This window comes from Gaeumannomyces tritici (genome assembly GCF_000145635.1).
Source record: "Gaeumannomyces tritici R3-111a-1 unplaced genomic scaffold supercont2.1, whole genome shotgun sequence".
Taxonomy (NCBI): Eukaryota; Fungi; Ascomycota; class Sordariomycetes; order Magnaporthales; family Magnaporthaceae; genus Gaeumannomyces; species Gaeumannomyces tritici.
In genome coordinates, this window is record NW_008804545.1 from 686,408 (window position 1) to 697,025 (window position 10,618).

Here is a 10,618-nt window from a genome sequence, read left to right on the forward strand (position 1 = left end):
GATGAAGGCGGTGGACATGTTTTTTTTTTAGTGGATCCTGACTTTTAGTAGTGGTGGGGTACAATGTTGCTGCGAGGTCCTTCCGGGCAGCGCCCAATTCGATGCCGCGAATTGACACCCCTGTTGCTAGCAGCGAACTTTCTAAGCTGTGAATACCCTCGCCGCGGAAGCCAGGACCAATAGAGAAAATACAGCACTCCCGTCACCACTCCCTCAGGCGCATGTAAACCGAGCCCCAGAGGCCGACTGGGAGTGAAAATCCGCATACATACACGACCCATTTCCCCTCGCCGACCGCCGATCACCATTCGCGATGCAGCCGTCCAAGGCCCTCCAGGGCGTCTATCGCAAGCTGCAATTGACCACCAAGGACATCAAGAAGGGCTTCTACAAGGGTACAGGCTCTGGGTCTATGGGCAGTCACACCAAATGGGGCACATACAAGATCGATTGGAGGAAAGTCAGGACATATGTGGTACCGAAAAACCTGGCAGAGACGAAGGTTCGTTGCTGTCCCGTGGTTCTCTCCTTCCTTGCGCGGGGGTCTTTAACCCCAAGCCCGAGTCTACAGACAGCAAACTAACAAGCTCCGTCGCGTCACTCAAATAGCTCACCCCCTTTGTCACAAAGAAGATGGAGCCCATAAACGGATTTGGGCAGTATCGCGACCGCGCCGGCCCCAAGAGTCCTCAGCTATACCTGGACAGGTGGAAGGCCGAGAATGGGCTTGACTGAGGTTCCTATGTGAGGAATAGTGAAAAGGGGATCGGTGGGCTGCGACTAGCCTAGAACTGACGGGCCTGGACCAGCCTCCTGCTGCTCTGCCCTACTTGTATCGCTTCGCTATGACATCCATGAATGATTGATGGCTAGCTGGCCGCGCGCAAGGGGTTCTTGTCGCCAAGGCAAAGGCTGGATATACACGGTGACCACACAACAGCTTAAAGGCCACCTAAGGATTGTATTTCTTCTAGGAGTCACGGCAGAGTCTGTCTGGTTGGCGCGGCTCAGCTGGATATCATGTATTATACCGGGGAACGAATCTATGTATGAACAAATGCGCGTATAAAAAGACTCTCGTGTAGACTTGGGTAGGCAATATTCCAAACTTGGCGCCCTTGCGCTTCCTGGGCACAGGACTAGGAGGTAGAATCAAAACTGGAGAGACATGTCTCGGGCAGAACGAAAGGTAAGGCTGACTGAAAATGGTAAGGAAGCGGATGGTGTTTACTGCAAATTATTGAGACAAAGGGAACGGGGTAAAGTGTGGGTAAGAATAGCGGGATGGGTACTAGCTATGCGTTCGCGATCGATGTCGCTTTGGGTGGCCCCTCATCTGCCGTGATGAATCTATCCAGGGTCGGCCGAGGCGATGAGAGGGGTGTCTCGTAGATGCCGGGAGACAAGGGTGTGGGAACATCGAGAGTAGCTCCCGAGATGCCGCTGGTGGCATTGGCGTTTGGGGTAACATCATCAGCATCCTCGGGCCCTGCGGGCGACTCAGGCTCTTTCCTGGCGGCGTCCTTCCCAGTGCCTGGAAGTGCACACTTGTCGGTCTTGCTCTGGGAAAAGTATCCGACATCATGGCCCTCGCCCTTGCCAGGCTCCTGGGCAATCCTCTTCTCGATATCAGGTACCTCCATGCTCATCGGCCGACTAGAGGGTCCGGGGCTCGCGGGGCCCGAGGGATCGACCGTAGATGTCAACGTGAGCATGCTCGCGGTGTCAGCCTCTTTCTTGATGCTGAACGGCACCGATATCCCGTCCACGTGCGGCCGCTTGCCCGTGGCGCCAGTCTCGGGCACGTGGTTCGGGTCCAGCAGATCCTCCGATTCGGCAGCCTTGGCCTCCCTCCCTCGCCTCTGGGCGATCAGCTCCACAACTGGCGTCGCATCCTGCTCGGCGCCGCCCTCGACCTGAACCGCGACGTCGGTCCCGGCCTGGTTTTCGTCCCTGACGAATCTCATCCGCGCCGGGCTGCGGCTCGGGCCCGGGGATGTGACCGGCCGCGCGGCTTCCTGGCCCTGGATGTCCAAGAAGGACCGCGCACCCGCGCCCTCGCTGGGCTGTGGGGCCCTGGACTCGGGCCGTTTGTCGGCCTGCTGCTCGCGGTTGATCGTGACCTCATCGTGCTTTGAGCCCCAAAGCGACCAGAGGGCCAGGCCCATGCTACGGCGGCGCTTCCTCTGACCCTTTTGCTCCGCCCCGAGCTTCCTCCTGCCCGCCAGCGCGCTGGGAGGCGGGTGCTCACCCGCGCCAAAGGACTCGTACCCGGCAGCGGCGTTTTTGAGCCTCTTTTTGTGGACGCTCTTACAGGCGCTAGCATACCGAGTCTCCCACTGCTTTTTCGCCTCGAGCCAGCTGCGGACCTGGGTCTCCTTGGGGACTCCGATGTCCTCGGGAGCAGCGCAGCACCCGGGGAGATCCGAGGGAGGAGCCAGCGGGAAGACGTCGCCGTGCCGAGTCACTCGCTGCCGGATCATGTGTGCCTTGAACTCGGGCAGCGGATCGCCAGCCTTACCAACCGTGCTCTGGGAGTCTTCCGGCTTCTCGTTGGACGTTTCGCCTGGGACAGTATTTTGTTCTTCTCCTCCGCTATCAGAGGCCGATGACGAGATGACGGAAATATCATCGTCATCCAGAATATCGATCTCTGTCCGTTGGGCCCGAGCCAGGGCCCATGCACCAAACTGGGCGATGGAGCGATACATGTACTTGGCCGGGCGGGTGAAAGCCAGCGTCGGGCCTACGTGGCACATGTCATCCCACACCTGAAGCTGCACGTCCGTGGGTTTGAACTGCTTGACCAGCTCCCGCGCGGCATCGTTGAGTAGAGAGTCGGCCGGTAGGTACTTTTCTGGGTCGGCGCATTTGTGGGCAAGGTATATTTGCTCGTCCCGCAAGATCTCGCCGCCTCCCGTCATGATGAACAGCGGGGGCAATCCGCCCAGCGTGGGCTGCATGATGGGGCTCACAAGTGGGTGTGCCAGGAGGTCGTTGGTGGTGTACATCTAAAGGCGCGGGTTAGCACTAAGCGCCTGTAAGCCTGGACCGGGAAGAAACTTGCCTGAATCTGCTCCGTCACTTCCACCGGCTCGCCGTCAATGATGACTGATAGGAGCACTTCATTCTTCTCAGCCTCCTTAATCCTGGGGATACTTGAGGCATCTACAAATCGAGTTAGCAAGGACCGTTCATGTGGCGTCGTGTGAGTGACACTCGTACCTTGGGTTGCCTTCTTAGCGTCAATTCTCTGGCTGTTGATTTCTTTGAGCTGTTCGGCCGTCGGAGGTGGCCACGCCTCCGAATGCTTGTGGTGAAACCCGTTCTGAGGAATATAGTCAAACGGAGCATCTCCGCCAACACTCGGGAACGAATGCGTAAGGTCCACCCAGGGGCTGATCAGGACAGCGCCGGCCGGCAGCGGGATGCCGCGGTCCCTAAGTATCACAAGAAGCGAAAGAGCCATGCCTCCGCCCGCAGAGTCACCAGCAATGATTATGGTGCTCGGCTCATGACCCGACGCCAGGAGGTACAAGTATGTGGCCAGGCAGTCATGGAGGCCGCACGGGAAAGGAAACTGCGGGGACAGACGGTAGCGAGGTGCAATGACACGGGCCTTGAGCTTGCGGGCGTGTCTCTGGAGCTGGTAGCGGTGCTCGTCGACGCTGCCAAAGTAGTAGGCGCCTCCATGAATGTACAGCATGATGCGCTTACACGGCTGGCCAGACTTCTTGCGCTCGTTATGGTCGGACCGCATCTCGATCCACTCGGCACGTAGGGGAGTGTCGGGCTTGCGCCACTGCCACCACTTGGAGCCGCCAACCTTGCGGATGCCCTCGGGGCCCAGCTGCTCCTCGAGGAGGGACGCCGCGCGGGTGATGTGGTCCTCCGGGACCTTGATATCCTGGACCTTGACCCATTGTGGATGAGGCACCCATTGGGAAGTGAAGGCCTGGAGCTCCTCGACTGTGTGGTGCGAGGCGTAGAGGAGGAAGGACCTGATGAGGTGGAGGCCTTCGTGGTAGGGCAGGTGGGCAGTCGGCCGCTGCCGGAGGGGCTTCCGGTTCAGGTACTGAAATGTGCTGTTAGCGGTGCCGGTATTCCGCGAGATCGGGGAGCGTCATTGGCTGGGAGAGGGCCTGGAGAGGCAGGCGACCTGGTGGAGCTCCTGCGCGCTGCCGGGTCTCCCGCCCCGTTCTGTTGTTCTCCCTGCGCGATGGCTGTGTTGGACTCACATGGGTCACAAGCGTCGAGACCACAGTCGGCGTGACCGCGAGCGATACCGTCGCCGTGTTCATTGCGCCTGTTTGCTTAGGCTTCAATCCTAGCGCCGATTGGGGATGAAGCCTTGGCCGTGCCCCCTGACTGAGCCAACTGCCTCGACTTCCCTGCTACGCAAAAAGCAAACTGCTAAGGAGGCCTAAGACGGGAGGAATATCAGACGAGGGAGGGAAAGCATTGCCGTCGGGATCGGGCGCCAAAGCAATGCTGTTAGGGCACCCATTTGGCTGTAGGATCTGGAATGAAGGAGGTCGCACGCGAAGCGAGGTGATGTCATTTCCGGCCATCTGCCGCAGCCAGCAGGGGCTTTTGTTATGCGAAAGCACGGGCAGCTTAGGCTCCCTCGGCTACTGTCAGCCAGGGAATCTCAAAGACGCAAAGACAGCACGCGCCGAAAACGAATCGTCGCGCTGCAAGGCTCCGGCAGTCAATTCTCACTGAACACATCAACGGGAGCGAAAGCAAGGCTGACGGGCGCAAAATCAAAGTGGCTGGAACGACCGCGAGTCAAAATCGGGGAAAACGACAAACACATGCACAAGCCAGATCAGTTTCATGATTGGATGCTTCGCGACCGATCTCGCGACACCATCGTCGGTACCACTGGAGAAAGACGAGACGTTAGACAGCGGTTTCTCGGCAACACGATCTTGAGAAGCCGAATCGTTGACTGTATTTCGTCAAATCATTGGTGTCATTTGTGTCTCCATGCGGAAGGGGCGCCAGCACGTTCCAGGTTCCCCCAAGAAGAGCCTACTCAATCGCTAGAAAACAAGGCGCTGAAATACCAGGACACAACCACATCGCAAAGAGAAAAGGGGAAAAGAGGAGAGAGAACTATGACAAAGATACAGTGATTGGCCTGGGCGGTCGCCCTTTTCCAGACCGTAAATGCCACGTGATGTTGTTGCTTGATTGAGGGTGGGTCAAGCTGCCCACCCCCACCGTCATATGACATTTTTGCGATTTCCATTCTGCATCACGACAGCGACTCTAGTTCTCTCGTATCCACGCCTCGCTGCCTAGTGGAGTCTGTAAAGCACACCTCCCTCACGAAGAACTATCGATTCTGTCGCACACCCACCAGCTCTTCACGACGCAAACAAGGACGTGCCATTCTCATGTTACTGATAGCGAGGTATGGAGTAGGACCAGATAGGTTAACCACAGAGTCCAGCCGCGCTGCCTGCCCCTTCAGCGTCAGCGCGGCCTCTCCGGCGCACGTTTTGAGTCTTTCGTCTGCAGCTCATCCATGCTGATGTCCACCCCGCCCTGTCCCCTTCCAACCCCCTTCTCGTGCTTCCCCCGCAGCGCATCGACAGACAGCCGGGGACATCGATGTTGCGCTGATGGGTCTTTGCGGGTACATTGGTCGAGACTTATTGACACTTTCCTCTCTTATTCTTGCCATGACTATGACCACATCTGATAAGCGCAAAGCCCGCCTGCAAGTCCTACTGGAAGCTGCAGGGAGTGTCTGCAGCCTACCAGCGCCGAGTGGCCACCCTCACTCATCCTCCCGTGGGGACACAATCCGGTTTTGGTCCTTGCCCCTGGCCGCGCCAGCTCCCCCGCGCACCTCAACACACCGCAAGTGGTGCTTAACATCGGGGCCACCAGCGGGTCATGTTACGCATACCTACGAACCAGACCCCCGTCCTGTGTCGGGACGAGACAGGCTATCGGATCTTCTATGCACACCGTACCCTTAAGGTGCCGTTCCGCATTCCTGATTTGCAAGCCGCAGGTCCCGTCCCTCTACTGTATGCCACCGGTTAGCTGCTTCCAACGTCATCTTTCTCAAACAACCTAGGGTGCAGTCAGCCCGTCCGTCTGGCCGTTTGTGTGTTATATGACCGCGAGCTTGGCCCGACCAAACGGCCTTCAACCTGCCGTGTCCGTCGTATAGTACTTTGATCGTACATACCACACGTTCCCTCGCCTAAATAGCATCCGGCTCGATGTCTATGGCCATGGACCGGACAACCGGGCCGTCGCTGGTTGCGTCGCACGCCCACCTCGGTCCTGAAGCCACGCTAGGAGCAGCGCGGCCGAGGAAACGGCTGCAGAAGCCATGCACAAAACTACCGAAACAACAGCCATCGCAGCAACGACACCACCAGCAGCTTCCAGCGCGGCCACTACAAGTCACGTTTGACGATGCATCTACCGAAACTCGCCCTACTACCCGCGGTACCTTGGATGGCCAGGCACCGCCGTCCCGGCCGATCCCACGTCTACAGCCTCCAGATCTAAGCGATTCCAAATGGGCCGCGTATCTGGGAAAGGGGAAGGAGGGGATCGTCGGCTCCATGGACTCGGTAGCCGTATTCAAAGACTCTCTGAGCGTCCCCTCCCCGACCTTTCCAGAGTTCGCCCATCTCGCGCCGGGAACTGCGCAGCCACGGCTTTCCATTGATAGCTGCAGCACACCCACATCCACCACCTCATCAGGGTCGGCCAGGGCCAGGCTTAGGCGGCAGGCGAAGACACCGGTCTTGCGCATAGGCCAGCTCGAGAGCAGGTCGTCGCTGCATAGCACGTCTTCAAGCGAGAGCCGACCAAAGCGGCAAAGCGCCGAAGCAATGGCGGAGGAGTACCGGGAGCTGCTAGAAGCCCATGAACCGATCGACTCAGGGGCCCGCTCGGAGAGGTCCTCTCACCACCGCCATTCAGACCATCGTCGCTCGCCAACGCCACCGAGACGGAGCCTAACCAGTTCAGAACGAAGCGCTACGCCCCCACCAGCTGTCGACTTGGCAAGATGCTCGCCGACTTCGGACGATGGAACTTTGGTTTCGTTCGAGGAGGAGACGATTTATTTCAAGCCCTTGTCCTTTGGAGCTGAGCCCGAGTCGCGATCGTCAGCGTACTACGATTTTGCCGTACCACCACAGCGCTCCATCACCCCGGCGGCGCCCAAGAGCCTCGGCCTACAGATATGTCTCGAGCTCCTCACGCGCGAGCTCTCGGCTGCTATATTCAACAGACCTAACCGCTCCGGCAACGGCGTCTCGTCGCTGCAGATTTGGGTCATGATCGAGGCTTACGAGAGATTGCGGGATCAGCTGCGTGACTCGGTGAGCATGCCGGACGAGGAGGTGCGGTCAGTCGAGCTGATGCTCGACACATGGCTGCAGGCCCTGTACACAATACACGATTCGCTGGCTTCGGAGGCGCAGGATGGCGTGAGTCGGGTGGATCTTGACGGCCTTGAGAGTGAGGAGCTTGACTAGAAATACCCCGACGGCGTTATTTTACGAGTGTAGGTTTCTTGGCGAGTGGTTTACAGTGGCTGGGCTGGTTGCGAAATAGAATGGGTGTCGTCCAGTCAGTGGGGGCATGGGTTTGGCTCCTATCTAAGATTGATCTACCTAGACGGTGATTTAACTCACTTCAAAAATCGCATGATAGGAGAAGACAATGTTGACATCTTCTCCAGCGACTTCCTGTCACCTGCGATGCATCGTCTTGGAATGGTAAGGATGAGGTCATCGTGTTATGAATGATGGTCCGTGCACAGTGTGCATACCTATCCTTAAATCCGAATCTCCGACCTTGCCTCCTTCCAATTCAGCATTTACACCGACCTCGCACACAATATGGACGACGACGACGACTTCGGGGCCGACGCCGACTTTATACAGGCGCTGGCCGCCGCGTCGCCCGAGGTCACCGTTCCATCACGAGCCCGACAGTCCACGGCGCAGGCAGTCCAGCAGCCCACTCCTCAGCGCATCCAACAGCCTACGCCCCAGCGGGTAGAGAGGGGACCAGTCCGGGAAGCCGGGGCCTCCTCAGGCGGCTCGTCCTCGGCAACAGGCCCCGCTGCGGCACCGGGCAAGATTGTACAGCCAACTCCGCAGGCGCTGCCGACGCGGGGGTCCGGGTCGGCCATCCTGGTGTCACCACGCCAGAAGAACAACCCGGTCCTGACGTGGATCAAATCTATCCCGTGGGAGTACAGCGATATCCCCGCCGACTACGGTCTGGGACTCACGACATGCGCCCTGTTTCTGAGGTATGTTTGTGGTCATGCGCTGCGTTCCAGTTGTGCAATTCGCTCAGCAGTTAATTCCCTGCGCGCTTCGTTGCCCACCAGTCTTAAGTATCACCGCCTCCACCCTGAGTACATCTACACGCGCATCCGGAACCTGCAGGGCAAGTACACGCTCCGGGTCCTGCTCACGATGGTGGACGTGCCGAGCCACGAGGACGCGCTGCGGGAGCTGTCCAAGACGGCGCTGGTCAACAATGTGACGCTGGTGCTGTGCTGGTCGGCGCAGGAGGCGGCCCGCTACCTGGAGCTGTACAAATCGTACGAGCACGCGAACTTCTCGGCCATCCGCGCCGCCCAGGCCACGGGCTACGCCGAGCGCCTCGTCGAGTTCGTCACGGTGCCCCGCGCCATCAACAAGGCCGACGCCGTCGCGCTAGTCAGCACCTTTGGCAGCCTCCGCAACGCCGTCAACGCCGACGCGGAGCAGGTCGCGTCCGTCGGCGGGTGGGGCGAGAGGAAGGTCAAGAGCTGGTGCAAGGTCGTCGAGCAGCCCTTCCGCGTTAGGAAGGCTGGCGCCGCCGCCGCCGCCGCCAGGAAGCGCGCGCCGACGGCTACGCCGCTGCGCGAGGCCGTCGGTGCCACGCAGCGCGCGGGCAAGGCGACGGCGGCGCAGACGCAGATCTGGAACCCAAACATCGCCGACGAGTATGACGAAGACGCGGCGCTGCAGGCTGCTCTTGCCGAGTCCAGTGGGATGGCCGGGGCTGAGCAGGACGTTGGTGTTGGGAGCAGCAGCGGAATCGGGCAGACAGCGCCAGAGAAGGAACAGCTCAGTGAGGGCATCGCTGCCGCGTTGGCAAAGCTGCGCGAGAACGGCTAACTCGGGGCTCCTGGTCAGAGAACCTGCTCCTCAGGAGTCTGATAATCTGCCAGGATTGAGCCAAGGCCAAAGTGACCAAATCGGCCAACCTAGGAATGTTTAGTAACTGGCTGATCCACTCTAAAACACCGTGACCAGACCATGTTGATCGATACCCCAAAGTCAAGATTCACAAAACAAAAACAAAACACCCGATTCGTTTTCGAGTTTTGATTCTGCCGTCATGCCGGAGTGACACTTGTCAAGCCGAGCCGGGATGGCAAGGTAGATGGTGTACAACTCTCTATTTTGAGTTCGAATTGCTGAGTCTCCCACCGTTCACTGCAACGCTCCGGCAGTGGTGCTCAGGCGCCCCGAAATGAGCCCACAGGGATGGCCTGTCTGCGCAACCAGAGTCACGCCACGCCAGAGGAGATGGGGTAAACACAAGAATAAGAAAAAAAGAGAAGAGAAACCAAGACCGGCCCGTCATGTATTGACTTGGCCTTGTTCCACAACATCGGAATCGTCCCTCGTTCTTCGGACGATCAAAAGACCCGAGGCGGAGATCAGTGGTTAGGCCGGCCTGGGCAGCATGCGGGGAAGCCCAACGTGTGTCTGTGCTGCACTGCATTTTGTATGACCGATTTTCTGCTGGGTCTGCATGGACCGAACAAGGCCACACTTTCGACACTGCTAGGTTGGCTAATACGGGCATTGCTATCATTTCACATTCCATCTGTGTTCTACCTATACACATGTTCCCAGGAACTCATTGATTGCACACAATAGGCAACGCCTTTCCCCTGGAACATGGGTAGTGTTTCCCCCAATGACTGCAGAAAAGCAACTGTCATTCCCCCGCCATCAGATGACGGCAAACAGTGAGACACGGCAACATCCAGGTCGTATCCTGACCCGTGCCAACAGGGGGCTCGCTACAGTCTGCCTTGGTCAGGTGCAGAACGCATGCAACCCGCGCAAGAGCTACCGGAGGGGAGCGTCCTGATCATTGCTTCTTTAGGCAGGTCGCCGCCCCTCCCGCCCAATCGGAGCCCCTGCTGCCCGGCCCTGCCAGCAGCTTCGCCCCGAGTCACTCCCGATCGCCGCTACCAGCAAATGCCGTGTGCCCGCCGCGGGGAAGCTTGGCGAATGCCCAGGCGTGGTCCACACCACGGCCATTACATCGACTTACACCTTTCGCGGGGCGCCATACCCAGGCCCGGGGATGCTACTATACCACTGCAACATGCAGGCACGCCGCGCTGTCACACGCTGCAGAGGCCGAGCCCTAGATGAGGGGGAAACAGACACCCGGTGACAGAACCATGTCTGTTGCCCGTTCCATACCTGCCTCTTTCGTGGGCCCTCCAGACGACCTCGGTCCAATCTTGCCCGACACCCTCTGGCCCCCCCTAGCGCGGTGAAATGGATATCCTTGTCTCTCCCGGCCAGGCACACCCGGGGAAGGGGGG

The 10,618-nt window shown here is 58.9% G+C and overlaps 4 protein-coding genes across 4 annotated transcripts; 3 read left to right on the top strand and 1 right to left on the bottom strand.

Moving 5' to 3' along the window:
* The first annotated feature begins 95 nt into the window (after positions 1-95).
* Positions 96-1,176, top strand: GGTG_00204 (hypothetical protein). Its single transcript, XM_009217946.1, has 2 exons — positions 96-502; positions 610-1,176. The coding sequence occupies exons 1-2, from the start codon at positions 314-316 to the stop codon at positions 733-735; spliced, it is 315 nt and encodes a 104-aa protein (XP_009216210.1). The 5' UTR covers positions 96-313; the 3' UTR covers positions 736-1,176.
* GGTG_00205 (lipase/esterase) lies at positions 948-5,201 on the bottom strand. The gene is made up of 4 exons (XM_009217947.1): positions 4,239-5,201; positions 3,226-4,075; positions 3,068-3,168; positions 948-3,011 (listed from the first exon to the last, which is right to left on the bottom strand). The coding sequence occupies exons 1-4, from the start codon at positions 4,299-4,301 to the stop codon at positions 1,296-1,298; spliced, it is 2,730 nt and encodes a 909-aa protein (XP_009216211.1). The 5' UTR covers positions 4,302-5,201; the 3' UTR covers positions 948-1,295.
* Positions 5,202-5,337: 136 nt separating this feature from the next.
* GGTG_00206 (hypothetical protein) lies at positions 5,338-7,786 on the top strand. Its single transcript, XM_009217948.1, has one exon. It carries the CDS (start codon positions 6,246-6,248, stop codon positions 7,518-7,520), a length of 1,275 nt encoding a protein of 424 aa, XP_009216212.1. The 5' UTR covers positions 5,338-6,245; the 3' UTR covers positions 7,521-7,786.
* On the top strand, positions 7,716-10,259 carry GGTG_00207 (mating-type switching protein swi10). The gene is made up of 2 exons (XM_009217949.1): positions 7,716-8,305; positions 8,387-10,259. Exons 1-2 carry the CDS (start codon positions 7,887-7,889, stop codon positions 9,162-9,164), a joined length of 1,197 nt encoding a protein of 398 aa, XP_009216213.1. The 5' UTR covers positions 7,716-7,886; the 3' UTR covers positions 9,165-10,259.
* The last annotated feature ends 359 nt before the right edge of the window (positions 10,260-10,618 follow it).